The sequence below is a fragment of the Leucoraja erinacea genome, chromosome 1, assembly GCF_028641065.1.
Source record: "Leucoraja erinacea ecotype New England chromosome 1, Leri_hhj_1, whole genome shotgun sequence".
Taxonomy (NCBI): domain Eukaryota; kingdom Metazoa; phylum Chordata; class Chondrichthyes; order Rajiformes; family Rajidae; genus Leucoraja; species Leucoraja erinaceus.
The window spans coordinates 9,892,453-9,918,960 of record NC_073377.1 but is presented as its reverse complement, the minus strand read 5'-3'; the positions used below and the strand labels follow the sequence as shown (position 1 = coordinate 9,918,960).

At 46.4% G+C, this 26,508-nt stretch overlaps 1 protein-coding gene across 1 annotated transcript in view; it reads right to left on the bottom strand.

The window, feature by feature from the left end:
- LOC129706666 (fibroblast growth factor receptor-like 1) overlaps positions 1–26,067 on the bottom strand; it is a 350,488-nt gene extending 324,421 nt beyond the window's left edge. Inside the window, 2 exon segments of the mRNA XM_055651091.1 lie at positions 23,395–23,535; positions 25,224–26,067. Coding sequence (XP_055507066.1) covers positions 23,395–23,458 — 64 coding nt within the window. The 5' untranslated portion in view covers positions 23,459–23,535; positions 25,224–26,067.
- Between the last annotated feature and the right edge of the window lie 441 nt (positions 26,068–26,508).

The following is a 26,508-nucleotide window of genomic DNA, read 5'->3' as shown; positions in this document are numbered from 1 at the left end:
TTGGAGAATTTGATGTTAATATCATTGATATGAGTTTTGAAATTTTCGTTGATCACAACAGACAGAGCGTGAGAAATTTGTGATCAGCGTGAGAGCGTGAGAATTTGGCCAAATGCGTGATTCTCACGCTCAATGCGTGAGAGTTGGCAGGCCAGTCCTTAGCTTCTTTAAAAACCATCGTTTGCCTCATTGGTGTTGTATGGATAGTTTAGTTTAGAGATACAGCACGGGAAAAGCCCCTTCAGCCCACCGGGTCTGTGCCGCCCAGTGGTCTGAAGGCACACACTAACACTTCCTACATTAGGTTATAGGCTACCCAAGCATAACATAAAGTGCAGTTCCTCCCGTTTGCATGTGGCCACACTCTGGCAATGGGGGAGGCCCAGGACAGAAAGATCAGTGTGGGAATGGGAAGGGGAGTTAAAATGGGAGATCCAGTAGGCCTGATGTACCGAGCGCAAGTGTTCAGCGAAACGCTGGCCCAGTCTGCACTTGGTCTCACCAATATACAGGAGACAAAGCAACCTCCTCGTTATGGTAGAAAAAATGCCCTGAGCCAATTTCCAACCAAAGGCCTATGATATAAACTTGGATCATTCTACATCATTCATGCCCAGGAAAATGAAGGAAATTACCTATAAAAATAAAGTGCGGCGTGCACACAGAAAAGCAAGCCATTCCCAAATGCCACACAGCAAAATGTGTGGCTGTAATGATATGTGGTCATGAGTAGTTTATTTAAATATAGTTCAATATTTATATATTGAAATAAATTCATTCAAGCATCTTTTGCTCTGTTTACTTTTTGCAGCCAAATGCCTCAAATGTATTCAAAACATACTTAGGAATCAAAGTGACAAAATTAGTTCATTCAATTAACAGTTGATTTATCAACAGGTTAGATCTCGATGAGAAACACATCTATTCCTGGCAATCAGGCAGCCTTGGTTACTAACTATAATGGACTCATTCCTCATTACTAAATCTCAATTGGTTCCCTGCCCTGCCAACACTACTTCCTGGGTCGGTTCCGGGTTGATTCTTGGAATGAAGGTGGTTTTCGAAGAAAGGAGATTGAGTAGGATAAGATAGACACAAAATGCAGGAGTAACTCAGCGAGACAGGCAGCATCAGTCTGAAGAAGAGTCTCGAGGCCCTTCTTCAGACTGATGCTGCTTATTACGCTGAGTTGCTCCAGCATTTTGTGTCTATCTTCGGTTTACAGTAAACCAGCATCTGCAGTTCTTTCCTACACATTGAGTAGGATAAGCTTAAATCCACTGGAGTTCAGTAGAACAAGCAGCGATTTCATTGAAACATTAAGGACTCGAAGAGGGCTTGACAGTGTGAATGCTGAGAGCTTGTTTAGTTTAGTTTAGTTTAGTTTAGAAACATAGAAACATAGAAAATAGGTGCAGGAGTAGGCCATTCGGCCCTTCGAGCCTGCACCGCCATTCCATATGATCATGGCTGATCATCCAACTCAGTATCCTGCACCTGTCTTCTCTCCATACCCTCTGGTCCTAAAGGATTCCCCCTTTATCCTCAAACTGTGACCCCTTGTTCTGGACTTCCCCAACATCGGGAACAATCTTCCTGCATCTAGCCTGTCCAAACCCTTAAGAATTTTGCAAGTTTCTATAAGATCCCCCCTCAATCTTCTAAATTCTAGCGAGTACAAGCCAAGTCTATCCAGTCTTTCTTCATATGAATGTCCTGGCATCCCAGGAATCAGTCTGGTGAACCTTCTCTGTGCTCCCTTCAGTAGTTTAATATAGTTTAGGTTGTTAGGTTAGGTTATTATTGTCATGTGTACCAAGGTGTAGTGAAAAAAAACTTTGCGTGCTATTCACTCAGCGGAAAGACTATACTTGAATACTAACTACAGCTGATAGAAGGGTGAACTGGGGTATTGCCTCCAGCGCTTTCAACATAGGTTGCAGGAGGCGCCCCGGGACACAAAGATGGCCGGGCGAGGAGAGTTTAGTTTGGTTTAGATTAGTTTTGTTTTAGTTTAGTTTAGTTTAGTTCAGTTTGTTGTCACATGTGAATCTCTGGAACTCTCTGCCACAGAGGGTAGTTGAGGCCAGTTCATTGGCTATATTTAAGAGGGAGTTAGATGTGGCCCTTGTGGCTAAGGGAATCAGGGGGTATGGAGAGAGGGCAGGTACGGGATACTGAGTTGGATGATCAGCCATGATCATATTGAATGGCGGTGCAGGCTCGAAGGGCCGAATGGCCTACTCCTGCACCTAATTTCTATGTTTCTATGTTTCTATGTATCGAGGTACACTGATTGATATCCAGGGAGGCACTACTCTCAAGGCTGGAGTGCGAGCATGGCACGTTGTAGGTTGTAGTAACAAAGATACGACGCTGGCCAGCTCCACCAAGTCCTGAATGTCTAGGTCCTTGCTGGTGATCGCCACCAGAGTGCATTCCTAATGTTGAGGAAGACAAAACTGCAAAGAATAAAGATTCAGAAAGGTTTATATTTTAATTAGCCATTGATTACATTTAGATGTTGAAGCTTGCTCCCATACAGTGATCCAGAAGTAGATTAAATACAGCTTTGAAGAGTAAAAGCCCTTAAGTAACTCAGTGGTATTTCAGGTGGTTCAATGTAGGCAGACAGGTGTTGAGGTTAGTTTAGTTTAATTTATTGTTACGTGTACTGAGGTACAGTGAAAAGCTTTTTGTTGCGTGCTATCCAGTCAGTAGAAAGACAATAAATGATTACAATCGAGTCGTCCACGGTGTTCAGATGTATAGAAACATAGAAAATAGGTGCAGGAGTAGGCCATTCGGCCCTTCGAGCCTGCAACGCCATTCAATATGATCATGGCTGATCATCCAACTCAGTATCCTGTCTTCTCTCCATACCCCCTGATACTTTTAGCCACAAGAGCCACATCTAACTCCCTCTTAAATATAGCCAATGAACTGGCCTCAACTACCTTCTGTGGCAGAGACTTCCACAGATTCACCACTGATAAAGGGAATCATGTTTAATGCAAGATAAAGTCCAGTACAGCCCAATTGTTTTTAAGTTAGTGAGTGTGGACTAGGGGCAGGTCGCCTCCGAATAAGAGAACAGCTGAGACCAAGAACAATTATTTTCACTCAGTGGATGATGGATCTTTAGATTTTCTATTCCAGAGGATTATGAATAAACAGTTGTTAAGTTTGAGAATGAGAACACGGGGTTTTATTTAATTAAAGGAATTAAAGGGTTCAACAATGGTAGCTGGTAGAGATACTGCGGCACAGCGCCAAATATCCAGGTTCAACCCTGGTCTCAGGTGCTGCCTGTGTGGAGTTTGCACGTTCTGCATGTTTCCCCCGGGTGCTTCCGTTTCCTCCCGCATCTCAAAGATGTGCGGGTCTGTATGTTACTTAGCCTCTGTAAATTGCCCCCCAATTTGTAGGAAGTGTAGGGAGTGGATGCAAAGAATATGTAGCTTATACGGGAAGATGGAGTTGTGGCTTTGTGAGCGGGTGCTCTGGTTTTCTTCCCACGTCCCAAAGACGCAGACGTTTGTAGGTTAATCGGCTGTTGTCAATTACCCCCAATGTGTAAAGGGCCTGTCCCACGAGCATGCGACCTGCATGCGGCAAGCGCAACCAAACCGGAAGCGGGGGCCGCGTGGAGGTCGAGTGATCTCCGTACAGGGCCTGTCCCACGAGCATGCGACCTGCATGCGGCAAGCGCAACCAAACCGGAAGCGGGGGCCACGCCGCGCAGAGGTCGAGTGAGTGGCGTGAAGTTCGAGCGAAGTCCGCGAGAAGTTCGCGAGTGACGTACGGCTTCGAGACGCTACGCACGTCCGTCGAGGCGGTGTGTACGGCGTCGAGGCGGCTGCGGGCCGGCAGGCCACTGCCGCGCGATTTTTTGAACACGGTCAACTTTTCGGAGCCCCGCGCGATCTCGGGACCAGCTCCGCACAACTCCACACGGCACCAGCGATCGAAGTGGGACCGGCCCCGCGAGGCCGTACGGCTCATGCGACCACGTTATGTCGCGTTTGCCGCATGGAGTCGCATGCTCGTGGGACAGGCCCTTAAGTATGAGAAAGCGGGATAACATAGAACCAGTGTGAACAGGTGATCGATGGTCGGCCTGGACTTGGTGGGCCGAAGGGCCTGTTTCCATATTGCATCTCTAAACTAAACTAAACTAAATGTGAAGAATCAGCAATGATGCCAAGTGATGAAGCAGGTTAGAGGAACTGAACGTATAACTACAAATTGCCGGTGTAAAACACAAAACAATGACACGTGACAATAAAGAACCATTGAATTGGTGTTTAACCAGTTCAACACCTCTGCTCTGCTGCTCTGTCACCTTAAGTCAGACAACATGGCCAATCTTGCCCTTGCACAGTTGCCCACTAATGCTAATGGTCGGTAATCCACATTGCAATGTAAACAGGCCTCAATCCAGAGCAGAATCTGCCAACGCACACATAACCACTTCTATTTGAAGTGGTTTTGTACAATGTAAATTTGACAAAAAAATCCCCTCAAGGGAAATACCACACAGTTTTCATATTAAATCAACATGCCTGAATTGTAGACCTGTGAGTTATAAGGAACATAAAACAGTACAGCACAAGTGCAGGTCCTTCGGCCCACAATGTATTTTCTGACCATGATGCCAAGACCATCATTTATCTACCTGCACATAACCATGTCCCAACATTCCTTACATATCTATGCACCTTTACAAAAGTCTTTTCAATGTCACTAATGTATCTATCCTCTGTGTAAAAACTTGTCCCAAACATCTCCTTTAAACTTTGCCCCCCACCTTAAAGATATGCCCTCCAGTATTTTATATTCCCATTCAGGGTAAAAGGTTCAGATTGTCTACCCTATCTATGTTACTCATAGCTTTATATACTTCTACCAGGTCTCCCCACAACCTTCGGTAGACCAAAGAAAACAATCCAAGTCTGTCCAACCTCTCTCTTTAGCTACTTCTCCCTAATCCAAGCATCATTCTGGTAAAAACCAGCTCGGCACCCTTTCCAAAGCCTCCACATCCTATTTGGAACGGGGGCAACCAGAACTGCATGTAATACTCCAAATGCAACCAAAGTCCTATAAACAGGGGAAGCACGCAATAAAAGTTTTCCCTATATCTCAGTGCACGTGACAATAAACTAAACTGTAAACTGTAAAGATGTCCCTCTCAGTACTTTGGCTGTATTTGTTGACATTAATGTGAATGGTTTATGAAAATATTGCAAACAGACTAAATAATCTTCAGCGGTGGTCCCATGATGATTAAGGATGACTTGCTTCCGATCCAGTGCGGTGGGTTCTGAGGAGACTGAAGGGACAAGGAGAGATTCCCAGACTGTGCTGTGGAAGGGTCATACGGTCATAAGGAATAGGATTAGAATGAGGCCATTCAGCCACCATTCAACTCTCAACTGATCTAACTCTCCTAACCCCATTTTCCTGCCTTCTCCCCGTAACCTCTGACACCTGTACTGTGCAGGGGGTCCACAGTGGGACAGGTATAAATAGGTAGAGGTCGAGGTGGTCCAGTCCTTCCACAGTTTCCTCTATACTTTTCATTGAATAGATTTTCAGTTTCCTCCCACACTCCAAAGACATCCAGGTTGTAGGTTAATTGGCTTGGTATAAATGTATAAAAGTACAAATTGTCCCTAGTGTGTGTATCGCTGGTCGGTGCAGTTTTCTACCTGTTCTTCTGGGCCTGTTTCTACGCTGTATCTCTAAACTAAAAACTAAGCATTGATCCAAACATATCAAAATAGGTTCATTTGGTCCTTATTGGTTGCTGCTGTAACAGTAGTTATACTTCCTAAGTCCTCCACTAGTTGTAATGAGGTGGCGTTACAGCTTTTGCACATGAAAATAGACAATAGGATAAGGTGGGGTCCACAGACCTGGTTGCAGAAGGGGCAGCGTGCTGACCTGAGTGGTTCATCACAGTACACTTCTACAAAGAGCAAAATGACCAATAATCATCTTCCCATATTGCTGATGGATCAGAATACGTGACAGTTCCTCAGAAAAGAATCGTTTACAACCATCAGGGAGGTCAGGTTAACATCTCTCTGAAGAGAGGCGCTCTTGACCATTGCACACTACAGCATCAGCAGAGACGTTTGTGCTCAACTTGCTGGGAATTCGGTGAACCTCAAACTATCCCTGATCAGAACTTGCTGGCTTTATCTTGCACTAAATGTAACCAGAATGGTTAAAAAATACACACACACATTCCCAGCGCTGTTGGGACATTACACTCTCGCTGTGTCTGCTCTGCGGTGGAAGTTAGAGAGATCCCCGCGTAATATTCGAACATGGAGCAGGGGAGATCTTCCCACCAGCCATGATCATATTGAATGGTGGTGCAGGCTCAAAGGGCCGAATGGCCCACTCCTGCACCTATTTTCTATGTTTCTATGTTTCACTGGAGGGCATAGCTTTAAGTGGGAGTGGCAAAGTTTAAAATTTGATTCCCTTATCATGTATTTCTACACTGTGGACGGACGGCTTGTTTCTAATCATGTATTGTCTCTATGCTGACCAGTTAGCACACAACTAAAGCTTTTCACTGTACCTCGGTACACGTGGCAATAAAATAAACTGGATTTGACTACTGATTCGGAAGTAAGAGTTGATGCACAATGAACCACAATGCTGTACATGTTAATTGTGTAGGAAGGAACTGCAGATGCTGGTTTAAATCGAAGATAGACACAAAAAGCTGGATCTCTAAAGATGCTGGTGTTGATCCCCCGGTTGCAAATCATTTTAATTCCTCCTCCCATTCCCACACTGACCTTTCTGTCCAGGGACTCCTCCACTGTCAGAGTGAGGCCCAGAGCAAATTGAAGGAACAGCACCTCATATTTCACTTGGGCAGCTCACACCCCAGTGGTATGAACATTGACCTCTAACTTCAAGTAACCCTTGCCTTCCCTCTCTCTCTCCATCCCTCCGTTTCCCAGTTCTCCGCCCAGTCTTACTGTCTCCGACTACATTTTATCTCTGTTTGCTTTGTTGTTCCCTTCTCCCAGCTAAGAATGATCGATTCTACACGTTCCTTGATCATCATCCCCTTTGTCCTGTTCTCGCACCTTACACTTCCTTATCTATTTATCTCCCACTCCCCTGACATCAGTCTGAAGAAGGGCCTCGACCTGAAACGTCGCCCATTCCTTCTCTCCAGGGATGCTGCCTGACCCCCTGAGTTACTCCAGCATTTTGTGTCTATCTTCAGTGGTTAATTGTGAGGTCAATGAATCTTTTCGTTACTGTGAAGTCCCCACTCCCTAACACGTACCCTGTGTGTAATCCACTCAACGGAGGGATTAGCAATAATACCGTTTTGTGTTCTCTGTCAGTCAATATTGAAACAGCTGTAGGGATAAAGGTGTCCATCTGTCCTCCAATTTGTGAAACAGCCAAGAGGAATGGCTTCAGAGTGAGATGGATTAAACAGAGTCACAGAGTCTGAAATCAGACTTTTTTTTTAAAGTCTGCACTAACTTCAGTTCAGTAAATACACTTTCCTGAAGACATGCCTTTCTGGCGTCAGCTGAAACTGCTGAATATAACTGTCAGTTTAGTTACACATTCCTCATCGTAAAATGCACATGTTTGGACATTAATTGACAGGTAGAACGAATGGAAAATAGAAAACCAGTCCAGGAGTCTGAGGTTGCGTTTCAACGTCTCATTTGTAAAGTGACAGAGGGAACAGCTGGTGATGGGCAGCGTGTTACTGGGACGGCTGGCCGCTGGTCCTTGCCACGGGCTTGTGACCTGTTAGTTCACAAACACTTGGCTGAGGGCTGGACTGACCCAAACGCCCGACCTGACCTCTTCCCCTCAAGCTCACACTGAGATCCAGAATGGTTAAAAAATACACACACACACATTCCCAGCGCTGTTGGGACATTACGCTCTGGCTGTGTCTGCTCTGTCAGGTGGAAGTTAGAGAGATCCCAGCGTAGTTTTCAAACATGGAACAGGCGGAGATCTTCCCACTTCACTGGAGGGCATAGCTTTAAGTGAGAGGGGCAAAGTTTAAAGGAGATGTGCGGGGGGATTTTTTTTTCATGCAGAGAGTGTTGAGTGCCTGGAACAGGCTGCCAGGATAGATGCAATAGTGACATTTAATAGACAGGTACATGGGTAGTGGCATTTAATGGGTAGGGATGTGGATGAGCAGGGATGGACGGATATGGATCATGTGCACACAGAGGTAAAGCGAAAGGTTCAGGAAAATATGGTATATAAGATGGTATATAATAGAAACATAGAAAACATAGAAATTAGGTGCAGGAGTAGGCCATTCGGCCCTTCGAGCCTGCACCGCCATTCAATATGATCATGGCTGATCATCCAACTCAGTATCCCGTACCTGCCTTCTCTCCATACCCCCTGATCCCCTTAGCCACAAGGGCCACATCTAACTCCCTCTTAATATGGTATCTCGATCACCCATTCCTTCTCTCTAGAGATGCTGCCTGTCCCGCTGAGTTACTCCAGATTTTTGTGTCTATCTTCGGTTTAAACCAGCATTTGCAGTTCCTTCTTATACATAATATGGAAGCACCTCGCTCCTCCCCAGAGAATCAGCGAGTGTATGGGAGAGATGTTGGTGCAGGCGTGCGTCTCTGTGTGCGGCTGGAACTCCTGCATTAGCCCGGCTCACATCACCCGTGAGATTCTCCAAATGGCACCAAAGTAGCAGGGGTATAGTGTTACGGCCTTGGGAACAGGGTTGAAGCTGTGCCCTCATCGCATTACACTTAAACAGCTGTTGAGGGATGAGAAATGCGGAGGGAGGGAGAAAGAGAGAGAGGGGAGAGAGAGAGAGAGAGGGGGGGGGGGGTGGTGAGGGGGTGGGGGGGGGGGGGGGGGGGGGGGTGGGGGGGGGGGGGGGGGGGGGGGGAGGGAGACTCCCAGTTGCCCAACAGGCTGGAATTATACCGGGACTGCCGAGATGAAAGGGCAGTGCTCTAATTATCCACGCCACTCACTGTTCCCGTCAAGTGATCAGAATATCAGCCGCATTAACAACATCCAGCTGTGCGCCCCTGCTAACACGCAGAGCCTTCCCTTCTCTCATCACATGCCTTTGATCCGTGCCATTTTCGGCCTTGCAGCTGAAGACAAAACGTTGCAGTGAGTGGGATCGTGAATGAAGCGAAGCCACGGGGGAAGGAACGTCCAAAACAAGATATGTCCGATGTGATATTTCAAAGAATTAACTGGGATGGCATTTGCTGCCTGTAAAAAAAGCTGCATTGGGTTTTCATAAGTTTCTAAGTTCTCAGAGCAGGATTAAGCCATTCGGCCCATCAAGTCTACTCCGACATTCAATCATGGCTGATCTCTCTTTCCCTCTCAACCCCATTCTCCTGCCTTCGCCCATAACCTTAAGCTTGTCCTTATCGAGATGTGTGCAATCCCTGTCAGATGTTTGGATTCACGAACCCGTGCTATACTTTTCCTATGGATATTCGCAGAGTTTCCCGGAATTTGTGCCCTTCCGTTAAGTCACTGGAATTGGTATCGTGTTTCTACACAAACGGTTCCCCTCGACACTGCTCGTGTGAACGGTGACATTTGCAGCAGGCTGCCGGAAATCGTCTGTCCATCCTGTCATTTCCTATAAAATGTAGCATAGAGGTGCAAGGAACTGCAGACGCTGAGGACTTGAGCAAAAAAAAGAGTTGTGAATTTATGGAATTCCCTGTCCATTCCCTCTGCAGATGCTGCCTGACCCACTGAGTTCCTTCAACAACATGTACCATGTGTTTGCAGCATCCTTTGTGCTCATACAGTTGCTGTGTAAATTCGATCAATGGAAGATTATTTTCGACCAACATTGTTTTACGAATGAAGCCAGTTATAGTCATACGGTTATAGGGTCATAAGCAATAGGAATAGAATTAGGCCATCTGGCCCATCAAGTCTACTCCACCCCATTCTCCTGCCTTCTCCCTCTGACACACGAACTAATCAAGAATCTATCTAGCTCTGCTTTAAAAATATCCATTGACGGCCTCCACAGCCTTCTGTGGCTGTGAATTCCACAAATTCACCGCCCTAGTCGAGCTCTATTTGGGCTTTGCAGAGTGTCAGAGCTAAATATGACTTTGCAATTATTCAGTTTGTCGTCAGATTTCAACTTGTCATATATGTTCTTTGTAGACAAGATTGCAGTTTTAAAATAAATCCTCCGCTGGCTAGGAGCAGAATAACGATAATACAAATTGGTGAGGATTTAGTTGATCAAATAGTCACACAGCACTGAAACAGGCCCATCGGCCCTATTTGAAACATAGAAATAGAAATATAGAAATTAGGTGCAGGAGTAGGCCATTCGGCCCTTCGAGCCTGCACCGCCATTCAATATGATCATGGCTGATCATCCATGATCATGCTCATGTAAGTCCCATCTACACTGGTCCCACCTGCCTGCATTTGGCCCATATTCTTTTAAACATTTCCTATTCCTGTCCCAATGTCTTTTAAATGTTGTTATAGTACCTGCCCCAACTACCTCCTTTGGCAGCACGTTCCATATACTCACCACCCTCCATGTGGAAAAAGTTGCCCCTCAGGTTCCCAATAAATCATTCCCTTCTCACCTTAAGCCAATGACCCCTGGTTCATGATTGCCCTACTTTAGGTAAAAGACTCTGTGTATTTACACACGCTATTCCTCCCATGATGTTATACACCTCTATACAATAGACAATAGACAATAGGTGCATTCACCCTTCGAGCCAGCACCGCCATTCATTGTGATCATGGCTGGTCATCCACATTCAGTACCCCGTTCCTGCCTCCTCACCATATCCCCTGACTCCGCTATCTTTAAGAGCTCTATCTAACTCTCTCTTGAAACCATCCAGAGAATTGGACTCCACTGCCTTCTGAGGCAGAGAATTCCACAGATTCATAACTCTCTGTGTGAAAAAGTTTTTCCTCATCTCCGTTCTAAATGGCCAACCCCTTCTTCTTAAACTGTGGCCCCTGGTTCTGGACTCCCCCAACATCGGGAACATGTTTCCTGTAGCAGGGTGAACATAACTAAACACAATACTCCCAAAGTCCCCTCACCAACGCCTTGTACCACTGTTAACTCTTTGAAGAATCTAACGTGAGACCCTAAACCTTCAAATAACAAGCGTTTAAAATTTGAGTTTCATCTGTAAATGTGGGCGCATCATCCCACACACTGATGGTATTGAAATTTACTCCGTGAAAATTGAACACACTTTCTTCAGACTTCAAGAGAAAATATCGCCTCATCTTGGTCTTAACTGATCAGCCCCATATTTGTTTAACAGTGACCCCTAGTTCTGGAACTTGGAGTGTGTGTGTGTGTGCATGTGCGTGTGTGTGCGCGTGTGTGTGTGTGTGCGTGTGTGTGTGTGTGCATGTGCGTGTGTGTGCACGTGTCTGTGACTGTGGGTGACACAAGAAACTGCAGATGCTGGACGTGTGCAAAACACAAGAGTGCCGGAGGAACCCAGCAGGTCAGGCAGCATCCGTGGAAAGAATGGCCGGGCGATGTTTCGGTTGATCGAGGGACCCTGTGAGAGTGAGAGAGAGAGGGAGAGAGTGTGATCGCGGGACAGAGAGAGAGAGGGAGAGAGAGATCGCAGGACAGGGAAGGAGAGATCGCGGGATAGAGAGAGAGGGAGGGGGATTGCAGCACCGAGAGAGGGAGGGGGAGCAAGGGAGTGAAAGAGAGTGATCGAGAGACTGTGTGTGTGAGAGGGAGAGTGGTTGAGGGACTGTGTGAGTGTGTGTGCGTGAGAGAGAGAGAAAGAGTGGTCGAGAGTCTGTATGTGTGGGAGTAAGTGATCGAGGGACTGGGTGTGTGTGAGAGAGAGAGAGAGAGAGAGAGAGAGTGAGAAAGAGAGAGAGATCACTAGACTGTATGGGTGTATGTGTAAATAAATCAGTGAGTGTGTGTGGTCTTAAGAAACACCCACCCCCTTACCATCATGCCCTCCATTTATGTCCAATAAAAAGGACAGGCAGGTGGTAGCTCTGTTGGTGAGGGATGAAATTCAGTCCCTAGTGAGGGGTGACATAGGGACTGATGATGTAGAGTCACTGTGAATAGAATTGAGGAATGTAAAGGTAAGAAGGCACTAATGGTGTCTTTATCTACAGGCCCCCAAACAGTAGCCTGGATATATGGTGCAAGTTGCAGCAGCAGTTAAAACTGGCATGTAACAAAGGTTATGCCACTGTGGTTATGGGAGATTTCAATATACAGGTAGACTGGGAAAATCAGGTTGGTTCTGGACCCCAAGAAAGGGTGTTTGTAGAATGCCTCCAAGATGGATTCTTAGAGCAGCTTGTACTGGAGCCCACCAGAGAGACGGCAATTCTGGTTTTAGTGTTGTCTACTGAACCAGATTTAATAAAGGAATTCAAGATAAAGGAACCGCAAGGAGGTAGTGACCATAATATGGTACGTTTTAATCTGCAATTTGAGAGGGAGAATGTTAAATCGGAAGTAGCAGTGGTGCAACTGAACAAAGGGGACTATGGAGGCATGAGAGAGGAACTGGCCAAGGCTGACTGGAAAAGGATCCTAGCAGGAATGATGGTGGAACAGCAATGGCAGGGATTTCTGGGCATAATCCAGAAGACGCAGGATCATTTCTTTCATTCCAAAGAGGAAGAAAGATTCTAAGGGGAGTAAGAGGCAACTGTGGCTGACAAGGGGTGTTAGGGATGGAATAAAACTAAAAGAAAAAGTGTATAACACAGCAAAGAGTAGCCGGAAGCCAGAGGATTGGGGCGCTTTCAAACAACAACAGAAGGTAACAAAACCGGCAATACGGGCTGAAAAGATGAAGTATGAGGGTAGGCTCGCCAGAAATATAAAGAAGGACAGTAAAAGCTTCTTTAGGTATGTTAAGAGAAAAAGATTAGTAAAGACAAATGTGGGTCCCTTGAAAGCAAAAACAGGTGAATTTATTATGGGGAACAAGGAAATGGCAGAAGAGTTGAACAGGTACTTTGGTTCTGTCTTCACTAAGGAAGGCACAAATAATCTCCCAGATGCACAAGAGGACAGAGGATCTAGGGAGACAGAGGAACTGAAAGAAATTTGCATTAGGCGAGAAATAGTATTGGATAGACTGATGGGACTGAAGGCTGATAAAGCTCCAGGGCCTGATGGTCTTCATCCCAGGGTACTCAAGGAGGTGGCTTTAGAAATAGTGGATGCATTGGTGATCATTTTCCAATGTTCTATAGAGTCAGGAGCAGTTCCTGTGGATTGGAGGGTAGATAATGTTATCCTACATTTCAAGAAAGGAGCGAGAGAGAAAATGGGGAATTATAGACCAGTTAGCCTGACATCGGTGGTGGGGAAGGTGCTGGAGTCAATTATTAAAGAAGTAATAATGGCACATTCAGGTAGCAGTAAAAGGATTGGTCCAAGTCAGCATGGATTTATGAAGAGGAAATCCTGCTCGACTAATCTTCTGGAATTTTTTGAGGATGTGACAAGTAAAATGGATAAAGGAGACCCAGTGGATGTAGTGTATCTGGACTTTCAGAAAGCCTTTGATACAGTCCCCCACAGATTAGTGGGCAAAATTAGAGCACATGGTATTGTGGGTAGGGTATTGACATGGATAGAGCATTGGTTGGCAGACAGGAACCAAAGAGTAGGAGTGAGCGGGTTCCTGTCAGAATGGCAGGTAGTGGTGAGTGGAGTGCCGCAAGACTCGGTGCTGGGGCCGCAACTATTTACAATATATATTAATGATTTAGATGATGGGATTAAAAGTAACACTAGCAAATTTGAAGATGACACAAAGCTGGGTGACAGTGTGAACTGCGAAGAGGATGCTAGGAGGTTGCAGGGCGACTTGGACAGGTTGAGTGAGTGGGCAGATGCATGGCAGGTGCAGTATAAATGTGAGGTTATCCACTTTGGCAGCAAGAACAAGGATCTCAATGGTGTCAGATTAGGGAAAAGGGAAGTGCAATGAGACTTGGGTGTCCGTGTACACCAGTCACTGATAGTTGGCATGCAGATACAGCAGGCAGTGAAGAAATCTAATGGCATGTTGGCCTTCATAACAAGAGGATTTCAGTACAGGAGTAAAGAGGTTCTTCTGCAGTTGTACAGGGCCCTGGTGAGACCACATCTGGAGTATTGTGTGCAGTTTTGGTCTCCTAATTTGAGGAAGGGCATCCTTGCTATTGAGGCAGTGCAGCGTAGGTTCACGAGATTGATCCCTGGGATGGCCGGGCTGTCATATGAGGAGAGATTGAAAATACTAGGCTTTTAGAAGGATGAGAGGGAATCTTCTAGAAACATATACAATTATAAAAGGACAGGACAAGCTAGATGCAGGAAAAATGTTCCCAATGTTGGGCGAGTCCAGAACCAGGTGCCACAGTCTAAGAATAAAGGGGAGGCCATTTTTAACTGAGATGAGAAAAAACTTTTTCACCCAGAGAGTTGTGAATTTGTGGAATTCCGTGCCACAGAGGGCAGTGGAGGCCAAATCACTGGATGAATTTAAAAGAGAGTTGGATAGAGCTCTAGGGGCTAGTGGAGTCAAGGGGTATGGAGAGAAGGCAGGCATGGGGTATTGATTGTAGATGATCAGCCATGATCACAATGAATAGCGGTACTGGCTCGAAGGGCCAAATGGCCTCCTCCTGCACCTATTTCCTATGTTTCCACCCACCGGTTGGCAAATAGGTCGGGGGCCAGGGAAAATGAAGAAAACGGATGGCCAATTTCACCCACGTGTGTGCGACCACATCATGTCGAGCACATCTGCGAACTGAGCGCCGTGACCAGATACGTTGCACAGGGAAATCCTGGAATCGGATCCAGTTCATTAAATCTTATCTACTTCCTCGAGAAATCGTTGGAATAAAGCTGCAATAATAATTTCCTGCAGCCACATCCGTGGCCGAGGAGCAAGCCGTGCACAAAGCGAGGCTGTAAAAATGTTTTAAAACCGATTGCCTTTTGTCCCTTTGAATGGATGGCGTTGCTTTCTCTAATCACGTTATTGTTCTGTTTAAACGGAGCCAGACTCCTGGAAATTATGCCTGTTGTCTCAGAGGGTGCTAACAAGTGCCTTCCTACACCTCCTCCCCCCCCCCCCCCCCCCCCCCCCCCCCTATCTCTCTATCTTTCTCTCTTTCTCTCTATCTATCTATCTATCTCTCTCTGAACAGTAAATCAGTCTGAAGAAGGGTTTCGACTCGAAACGTTGCCTATTTCCTTTGCTCCATAGATGCCGCTGCACCCGCTGAGTTTCTCCAGCATTTTTGTGTACCAGTAAATGATGTACATCTCTGCAGCCAGTGGCGGTAATAAACTTGAGTATAAACAGTACGTTTCGGGTCTCGAAGAAAGGTCCCCGACCTGAAATGTCACCTATCCATTCTCTCCAGAAAGATGCTGCCTGACCCGCTGAGTTACTCCAGCTTTCTTGTGTGTCTACCTTCGATGTAAACCAGCATCTGAAACTCTTTCCTGCTCACAAAATCCCGAGTCTCTCAGTCACAACAACATCCTAGCACGCGTTTCCACACAAAGCAACACCTCCGAGCACCTGGAATGCAGTAAAAAACAATCCCCCGGGCACTTCACGCGAACATTTGCAAACAATGTTTGACTCTGAGCTATAAAGGGATATATATATGTCCGAAAGCTGGATCACAAGAGCGTCATTAGGGACGTAGAAAGACAAAGGGAGGAAAGAGCGGTTAGGAAAGCAAATAGTTGAGGGAGGGAAAATCTATTGTTTGGATGTTTCGGTTGCTGAGGACACACTGACTGTGAAATGGTTAATGTGTAAGAAGCCACTGTAGATACTGGTTTACACGGTAGACACAAAATGCTGGAGTAAAACTCAGTGGGATAGGCAGCATCTCTGGAGAGAAGGGGTGGGTGACGTTTCTGGTCGTGGCCTTCTTCAGATAGGTCCCAACACCATACGTCACCCGTTCCTTCTCTCCAGAGATGCTGCCCGTCCTGCTGAGTTACTCCGACAGTAAGTAAGTAAGTAAGTAAGTAAGTAAGTAAGTAAGTAAGTAAGTAAGTAAGTAAGTAAGTAAGTAAGTAAGTAAGTAAGTAAGACTGATTCCTGGGATGTCAGGACTGTCTTATGAAGAAAGACTGGATAGACTTGGTTTATACTCTCTAGAATTTAGGAGATTGAGAGGGGATCTTATAGAAACTTACAAAATTCTTAAGGGTTGGACAGGCTAGATGCAGGAAGATTGTTCCCGATGTTGGGGAAGTCCAGGACAAGGGGTCACAGCTTAAGGATAAGGGGGAAATCCTTTAAAACCGAGATGAGGAGAACTTTTTTCACACAGAGAGTGGTGAATCTCTGGAACTCTCTGCCACAGAGGGTAGTTGAGGCCAGTTCATTGGCTATATTTAAGAGGGAGTTAGATGTGGCCCTTGTGGCCAAGGGGATCAGAGGGTATGGAGAGAAGGCAGGTACGGGATACTGAGTTGGATGATCAGCCATGATCATATTGAATGGCGGTGCAGGCTCGAAGGGCCGAATGGCCTACTCCTGCACCTAATTTCTATGTTTCTATGTTTCTAAGTAAGTAAGTAAGTAAGTAAGTAAGTAAGTAAGTAAGTAAGTAAGTACATTTTTAAGAAGGAACTGCAGATGCTGGAAAATCGAAGGTACACAAAAATGCTGGAGAAACTCAACGGGTTCAGCAGCACCTATGGAGCGAAGGAAATAGGCAACGTTTCGGCCCGAAACGTTGCCTATTTCCTTCGCTCCATAGATGCTGCTGCACCCGCTGAGTTTCTCCAGCATTTTTGTGTACCTTCAAGTAAGTAAGTTTATTGGCCAAGTATTCACATACAAGGAATTTGCTTTGGTGCTCCGCCCACAAGTAACACCATGACATACAGTGACAGTTGCGAATGACTCAGAAAACACTAAACATTAATAATAATAATACATTAATGATCAAGCATGTGAATCAACAAAATACCAGATCAAAGGGAGGCTACAGATTTTTGGCTGTTGAGTAGAGCAACTACTCGTGGATAAAAACTGTTTTTATGTCTGGCTGTGGCAGCTTTGACAGTCCGAAGTCGCCTTCCAGAGGGAAGTGATTCAAAGAGTTTGTGGCCAGAGTGAGAGGGGTCATAGATGATCTTGCCCGCTCGCTTCCTGGCCCTTGCAGTGTACAGTTCGTCAATGGAGGGAAGGTTGCAGCCAATAAATTGTTGAGGGAGGGAAAATCTATTGTTTGGATGTTTCGGTTTTTTTTCACACAGAAAGTGGTGAATCTCTGGAACTCTCTGCCACAGAGGGTAGTTGAGGCCAGTTCATTGGCTATATTTAAGAGGGAGTTAGATGTGGCCCTTGTGGCCAAGGGGATCAGAGGGTATGGAGAGAAGGCAGGTACGGGATACTGAGTTTGATGATCAGCCATGATCATATTGAATGGCGGTGCAGGTTCGAAGGGCTGAATGGCCTCTACTTCTGCACCTAATTTCTATGTTTCTATGTTTTTTTAATAACCTTCTCAGCTGATCGGACGATTCGCTGCAGCCTCCAGATGTCGTGCTTGGTGGCTGAGCCAAACCAGACCATGATGGAGAAGGTGAGAACAGACTCTACGATGGCCGTGTAGAATTGGACCATCATTGCCTGTGACAGATTGTGCTTCCTCAGCTACTGCAGGAAGTACATCCTCTGTTGTGCCTTTTTGACTGTGGAGTCGATGGTAGCCCCCCACTTAAGGTCCTTGGAGATGATGGTTCCCAGGAACTTAAAAGACTCCACACATGTGACTGTGGTGTTGTTGATAGTGAGTGGGGTGAGGGGAGGGGGAGCTCTCCTAAAGTCTACAATCAATTCCACAGTCTTAAGAGCATTGAGCTCTAGGTTGTTGCTACAGCACCAGGACGCCAGCTGTGATTCTTCCTCTCTGTAGGCAGATTCCTCCCCATCCTGGATCAGTCCATTCAGGGCTGTGTCGTCCGCAAACTTGAGAAGCTTGACAGAAGTGTCGGTGGAGGTGCAGTTGTTGGTATAGAGAGAGTAGAGGAGAGGAGAGAGTACGCAGCCTTGCGGTGCTCCTATGCTGAGTGTTTGTGGGTTCGAGATGTGCTTTCCCAGCCTCATATGCTGCTTCCTGTCTGTCAGGAAGTTGGTCAAAGGGGTTCAGGCACAGTCAACTCAGAAAGTTTGGAGTGTAGTAGCTCTGGCACAATGGTGTTGAATGCAGAGCTAAAATCAACAAACAGGATCCTCGCAGAAGACCCCTGGCGGTCTAAGTGCTGTATCCATCTTTGTGAAATTTTGTGATAGTTTGTGTCTATCTTCAGTGAAATTATTAAAATAGGTGAAAGCCAAGTGGACAGCAGAACCAAAGGGACAAAATGTGCTGGAGTAACTCAGCGAGTCAAGCAGCATCCCAGGCTAACATGGATAGGTGACCCTTCTTCAGACTGATAGGGTATAGAACCGATAGGTTCTGAGTCATAGTCAAACAGTGCGGAAACAGGCCCTTTGGCCCAATTCCAAACTTAGACGACCAAGTTTGACCCAAACTTGCAGACCAAGATGCCCCATCTAAGTTAGTCCAATTTCCCTGCCTCTGGTTCACATCCTTCTATTTTTTTGAATAATTGGTTTGGGGTAATTGGTTTGAAGGACTGGGCTACAACCACAACTCTAACATTCCTTACAGTCGTGGGCAGTGCTGTTGCCATTGTACGTCCACTAACTATCTTAGTTACAAAATGCTGGAGTAACTGAGCGGGACAGGCATCTCTGGAGAGAAGGAATGGCTGACGTTTCAGGTAGAGACCTTTCTTCATGACCTAAAACATCACCCTTTCCTTCTCTCCAGAGATGCTGCCTGTCCCGCTGAGTTAGGACAGCATTTTTTTGTCTATCTTTGGTGTAAGCTGGCATCTGCAGTTCCTTCCCTACATAACTATATCAGTTAGATTAGTTTATTGTCACATGTACTGAGATAGAATCATAGAGTCATAGAGTGATACAATGTGGAAACAGACCCATTGGCCCAACTTGCTCACACCGGCCAACATGTCCCAGCTACACCAGTCCCACTTGCCTGCGCTTGGTCCATAGCCCTCCAAACCTGTCCTACCCATGCACCAGTCTAACTGTTTCTTAAACGTTGGGTAAGTCCCAGTCCCAGGACTGCTCTCCAGTTGTTGGTGGGATGGTTCAGTATCTGTAATATAGGGTCGTGATTTCAAGTCATAATATTGGCAAGCTATTTGATTGGCTGTCATTACATCAGGAAGCCAACCGTAACTTTGGGATCTGCACAAGAGACTCCAGAAATCTGGAGCAAAAAAATAAAATAACTGGAGGAACTCTGCGGGTCAGGCAGCAGCTGTGGAGGTATAGAGAAGGTTTGGTTCTTCAGCCAATTGTCCAACTATTCCATCACCTCCAGAAATGTTGCCTGGCTCTGAGTTTTCCTCGGAAGACTGTACCAAAACAATTAACCAACAAACATTACGTCTTTGGGGTGTGGGAGGAAACCGGATCACCCGGAGAAAAACCACGCGGTCACAGGGCGAACATACAAACTCCGTGCACACAGCGCCCGTATTCAGGATCGAACCTGGGTCTCTGGCGTTGTAAGGCAGCAACTCTACCGCTAAATGTGACCGAATGGCGTGGAAAGCGGCGTTCAGCGCGCTCAACCAGAAGTTAACATTGCTCCGCCAAGAAGGGTCTCGACCCGAAACGTCACCTATTCATTTTATGACTATCTTATTGTTTCCTTAAAGATTGAGATGGTTTTACTCGTGTGCAACAGAGGAGCTTTGGCTGGCAAATGTTTCAAAGGCTATATCCAGTTATATCAGGAACTGCATACACAACGGCCCAAAGGCCAAGTGATGTGGGTGGGAGCCTGGGGGGGGGGGGGGGGGGGGGGGGGGGGGGGGGGGGGGGGGGGGGGTGGCGTTTGAGGGTCTGGGGGGGCTCTCTGTGTATGGCTGGGCCTGTCGGTAAAGAGTGTGTATATCCCGCCTCGATCTCGGCGGCTCGCCATCCATCAAAATTTGTCAAGATAAACAAATACGTGTCTTCACCTGCTGGGTAGCAACTGCATCTCAGCTAATGTGTAGCCCCGCCAGTGAGCGCAGTGATCTTTCGCTTTCACCCTGAGCGCTATTAATTGCCACCAGCGCTCCAAGCAAAACCCTGGACTTGTGTCACGCCGTGAACATCAGACTTCGTGTCCACCGTTTAAACCAGCATCTGCAGTTCCTTCCTGCACAGATCAAGGAGCATTCGGTTGCTCAAACCTCTAGCGACATACGTTATTTATTTTTTTTGGACAGCCACACTTGCCCTCTCAGTGCCTCCTCCCCCTTTTCCTTTAAAAAACATATTTAGCAGCGAAGCAATTAAAAGGTTAATGGTCACAACATTTCGCAAAGTAACTCGATCAGGCGCCAAACACCTGTGGACATCTATTTGCACAAAGTGGATAACTATGAAGCGAGCCGTGGACTGAGCCACAGCGCCACCTACACAAGAGACCAGGGTCAGAACAATAGGCCATGCGGCCCATCATTTACTATGGCACCGCGTCCCGTCCTTGGTTTGGGTGCCGTCGTTCTCTGCAAGATCAGCTTCCTTCTCCCCCAGCCGAACAAATATTCCTCGTGGAACTCTTACTTTCCTTATATATCATGAATGTATACAATATTATAGGAAGCCACCGTGTTACCCAAAGGGTAGCTATCTCTTCCATTCACCTGCTCCCCCACCTCCCGCCTTTGGCTGAAAGACAAATTATTTTTTAAGACTGTACCGAATTCTCTCAGTCTAAGGTCACTCCGGAACTCCGTCCAGTAGCTTGCTCCCATTCCCAGATCCGAGATGGGAATCTATTTGATTTCCCACATATCAATGTGGAAAAGTCGCCAGGCACTGCTCACCTCGGCTGCTGTCGTACTATTGAAAAGAAGGATGTTCCTCTCTGTTTTAAACAATTCTGCCTTTCTGTTTTCAATTTTACGTATCGTTTGGATCGAGTTTGCCGGGAGATACTGCACCCCCGATATACACAGGTATATCCATTGGCGGAATAACAGGATGCACAGCGGCATTTACATGAACTAGACTTCATCCCTTCCCAATAAATACGCCGTTGCCAAAGCACTTCTCCTCCTTAATGTAACTAACAAGCACCAGACATGAGATCCTGTTAATGTTCCGTGAAATGAATCATTGTTATAAACGAAAACAAATCCCGGGCTTCACTTCACACTTCGACTTTCTCCACCGTCAGCCACCGTAACGCTGCACTCCTCAAATCAATCATCTTCACCTTGCAACTATCCACCTCCACCTCGGTTATAATGTATTCCAATAGCAACAGTAAACTCCAATGCTTGTTTATATATATATATATACATATATTCAAACAAGCGTTGGAGTTCACTGTGGTATATATAAATGTTTATATATATGTTATATATATATATATATATAATTATATATTATATTATATAACATATTGTTATATATATATTGTTATATAACATATAACGTATAACATATTACCACAGTAAACGCCAACGCTTGTTTATACATATATATATATATATATATATATAGCTGTAACAGTAAAACACACACACACACACACACACACACACACACACACACACACACACACACACACACACACACACACACACACACACACACATATATATATATATCGCAACATCTCCGCGGAATTAGTCTCCAGATATTGACTTGAGTTCTTCTTGCAAATTTATATCGTTCAATTAAAGAATCACTCAGGGATCCGTCTGCCAGTTATGTTCAAACCGGGTGAAATGAGCAGACGATGCAATCAACTGTACGCGCAATCTTCATCCAAATTACATCAAATCAGTTACAATTGCAACCAACAGTAATCAAATATAGATATAGATGGAGATAGATAGATAGATAGATAGATAGATAGATAGATAGATAGATAGATAGATAGATAGATAGATAGATAGATAGATAGATAGATTTGTGCACAGGGTAGCTAGATGGTATCTTGACGCGGATTCGATTTGAATTATAACATTGGATCCTCCCTTTTAAGATTGTGAGTATTTGAATGTCTATTTGTTTCAGCCAATGTCGTTAATCACAATGAGCGGTGGGAGTTGCACAATGCCTTCACGGTTAGGTGAATGTCTGGATTGTGCGCCGCAGTTCTGTGGACTGAGCTCGGCAGATAATTCTGATACACCGATCAAGCTCAGATTCAACCTGACTCCACGCTTCCGCCTTCCCTCTGACCAAGAGTTAAACACCGAGCCCAATTTCTAAAACATGAGATGCTGTTGTCGGAGTTAACTGTTAGAGGGCATATTTTGACTGGCAATTTCCGGCGCCGATGCCTCTGTAAACGTTGTGATAACTCCCTGTATACACCTTGTGCGGCGACGTAGGGGAGGATTTCAGTAGAGAGCTAGTATATTCTGATATGATGAGTTTCTTCGGCGTTAAACTAACTCTTATTCCGCGATGTGCTAGTGGGAATTAACAACCGGGATTAACCCCGGTGTGAAGAATCATCCCTTTAATTTCTCACTTTCCCGAAGGAACACACGAGTATTTGGGAGACGCGTGTGTTATATTGTGGAGGGGGAAATCGCGACCAATCTCAGGGGAAGTAAACGGCCGGTCAAAGATCAGGGCTGAAAGGCCAATCGATCTGCTTGTTTGCGATCCCCCCTGGGAACGAACAAGTCAGGGAGGAATGACACGAGAGGGCCAAGTCTCGCTTTTATCCGACCAGGAATGCAATTGTTTTCTTTGCTTTCAGCAACCTGGAGGTTCCGATTATTTTAACACGCCGTCTACAAAGTCTCCGGCCTCCGAAGGCCTCTGGAGCAAATCCCGGATTCGAGGGCCAGGCCAGGCCAGGCCAGGCTACGGAACTCCAAACTCGGGGTAGAGAGTTTAGAAGCCTTCAAAAGACCGGTGTGTAGTTCAGACATTCAAAAGACCGGTGTAGTTCAGACAGGACGTGGCCATCCACGCATTTCACCTCTAAAAAATACCCCGTTAACTTTGGAACGGCGTGCGGAAAGAACAGGTCAAATATTATGCTAAAGGAAGGTTATTAGCTTGAAATATGAACTCCCGTTTTATTTTCTCTCCTCACGGGCACTGCCCGATCTGCTGAGTATTTTCACCATTCTTTGATATATTAAAAAAAAAATAAGTACAACTTTATATTTGCACATTGAAGGGTCCCCTTCACATTCGCCTCGAAATATTTCCATCTCTCAAATGCATGTATTATTATTGAAATAAAAACTTCCAGATTACTCACCCCGTGCACCTTCAGTGAGCGCCGCGACTCCCCAAATCAAGCCAGCGAGCCGAAGTAATTCCATTCTCTTCTCCCCTCCAAAACAATGCAAAACAAAATCCCAACGTTTTTTCCTTCTTTATATTCGTTTCTTTTTCCAGGCTGCAAGTAAATAAGGGGACTGTTTTTTTGGGGTTTTTTTTTTGTTTTCTCTCTTTCTTTGCTTTCACTTGTGAGCGAAGATATATCAGTCACAGCAAGCGAGCACAATTCCCACACAGACACGCTCTTCAAAGAAGGGACCTTGCACCCAGTCATGTAATAAGCCTCTCCTCATAACTCGCCTTTCGGGACGCGTATCTCTTCCTCGAAGCGAGTCGCGTTCCTTTCCTTTCAATAAAACTGTGTGTGTGTGTGGGGGGGGGTGACCATTGCTTATCTCCGTCAGTATATCACGGACCCTCAAAAATAATCTTCCCTGTCTGTGGGGTGGTTTTTTTTAAGGGGTGGGGGGGTGAGCGGTGGAATATAGACTTAACTGTAACTTTAGCTATAAACCCAATATCTTCCTAACAAAAAAGTAGAATGAAATGATTACTGTCGGCGCTGTGCGATATCATCTCCACTTTCCATGAAACTTTACCTCAGTTCCCAGCTAACGCTGCCTCATGCCCCCGGGATAGAAAACAAGGCACCGGCTACCATGCAATTACAGATTGTCATTAGTTACAAATTTGCACCAAAAACATGTTACAAAGTGAGCTGAAAGGTGGGCTCCCGCGGGGAGAGATGATGACCAGAGGCACTACACTCCACCCACGTGTTGTGGCGATTCGTAAACGGCGCAAAATGCACGTTAAAAGTTTCCTTCTTAACAGCCGAACGCGCAGAGTAACAATCGTCCACCTACACATATATATATAGCGAGAGAGACATATATTTCTTGTAAGTCCCGGGAACGGTCGGTCTCTTGTCTCAGAGCTTCGGGGTCGGTCTCACAGTGTTTAATCGCGGTGATCACAAGCAGGCAATCCTAATGCTTTCCCCCCTCCCCCCTTTCCCCCCTATACAGCGGACTGCTGATAACGCAGCCACTCCGGGAAGACTTATGTGAGCTAAGCACAGACACGGAGCGGCTGTCCGTACCCACAGCGGGCAGTGAGTGGAGCTAGCCCGAGGGGAGGGGCTGAAACGGCACCCAATGCAAACAACCCCGCACGGATTGGCGTACGTTTCGAAATTTAGTCGCGCAAGTGCATGTTCCTTCCTTCACAGAACCGGAGTCTGGCTGGCTGGGTATCTGGTGAAAGTGCAGTGAGCTGGAGAACAGTCTGTGTGTGGAAACGAATTCAGTGGGACAGGAGCAGGCCGAAACAATGGGTCTGCCAGCGCACAAAATATCGCAGGGACTCAACGGGTCAGGCAACATATGCGGAGAAAAAGGAATAGGTGACGTTTCGGGTCAAGACCCTTCTGTTCCTTTTCTTCAGAGATGCTGCCTGGCCCGCTGAGTTCCTCCCGAGTTTTCTGTCTATCTTCAGTCTAAACCAACATTGCAGTTCCTTCCTACACATTTGGTCTGCCAGGGCAGTTCTGTTTATGGATTTTGGGATGAAAGATACCGAGCGACTCGAAACGTCAGCCTCTATAGATGCCGCATGTCCCGCTGAGTTACTCCGGCATTTTGTGTCTAGGTCTGCAGTGGGCTGCTTGTTAGTAGTCCACGGGCGCTGTGGGGACGTCCAAGGGGCCGCGAAACCAGCTCGGGAAACGCCAGCTATTTCTAACTAACCGGCCTCAGCGATTAAGAACTGGAGACTAGCTTCTGGCTGATTTCTCTTCGGCATTACCTGTAATCCCCGGAGTGTAAACTGGAACGAATCCGTGTTGTTTCACGCCTGGGCTTCCCATTTTATACGGTGCAGGAGAAGAATATCAAACGAGTCGGATTTTAAACACGGGAGCCAATCCATGCCCGCTCGCTCGGTGCCAGCTTCCGCGGTGAAAAGGAAACGATCCAAGTTTGGGGAAAGGACAGGAACGCAGCGCCCGAGGGTGTCCGACGCACTCCGGCCGCCGGTCTCCTTATTATTATTGCACACAGTCAAAGGTCAGAAGTCCAGCGCCCTCTCTGCGCCCATTACTCTCCGCGGCGTGAGCAGCGGACGCTGCCTCTGTGCCGCTCCGGTGAAAAATGCTGGTCAACTGCGGCACCAAGGGCCCCCGCACACCGCTCCCAATCACTCCGAAACTAAATACCTGAACTCAATCGATTGGCAGATCGTTCACTTCGACTTCCACGCGTCCCCCCCCTCTCTCTCCCCTCTCTCTCCCTCTCTTTGCAGCGCGGCTGTGAAGAGCGGGATAGATTGCGAGATCTGAGTCTAGACTGAGTCCCAAAATAAAACAGAGCGGCCAGTAATCGATGCCCAACAAAACCAACGATGCAGTTTCACGCCTCTGCACCTATTCCTCTCTCTCTCTGTTTCCTCTCTCCCTCAGGGCCACGGGTTGTTTGTTTTCAGCAAACCACGTCAAGTTGTGAGCGAGAGGTCGTTCTTTGTGCTTTGCAAAAGCTACAAGCAGTTTCAACAGGAGAACTTGTAGCCAATCAGCGGCGGCTGAAGCAGGCAGGCAGGCAGGCAGGCTGGGCGGCCGGGGCGCTCCGGGAACAGCAGCCTCCGTCCGCAATAAAGCCCAGCGCTGACATTTGTCATTCTCATGGCGGTGGGGTGGAAGGAGGAAGGGGGGGGACACGACGACTCGCCGGTGTCCAACCGCATGTAGCCAACGCCAACGGTCCGTGGAGGAACACTGCGGTCAAGGGTCCTTCCGCTGAATTAACATGGGGAGCAGGGTGTGGTGGAAATGCCCCTCAAACAAGGGATGGGATATCACCCCAGGAGTGGCAAGGGTGCCTGGTGTAATGATATTTATGTATATAACACTAATGCACGCCGCTAATGAATGTACGTATAGCTTCCGAGAATGTCGGAAGAATTTTTGCACGGTTTTTGTTTTGTATATATATTTATTTTTATTTTTACTTTTTAAAGTTTATGTCCCCTCCCGGGACATACACCCCCAACATACCACCCCTACCCACATACCTCATATTCCTTTCTCTTCCGTGTT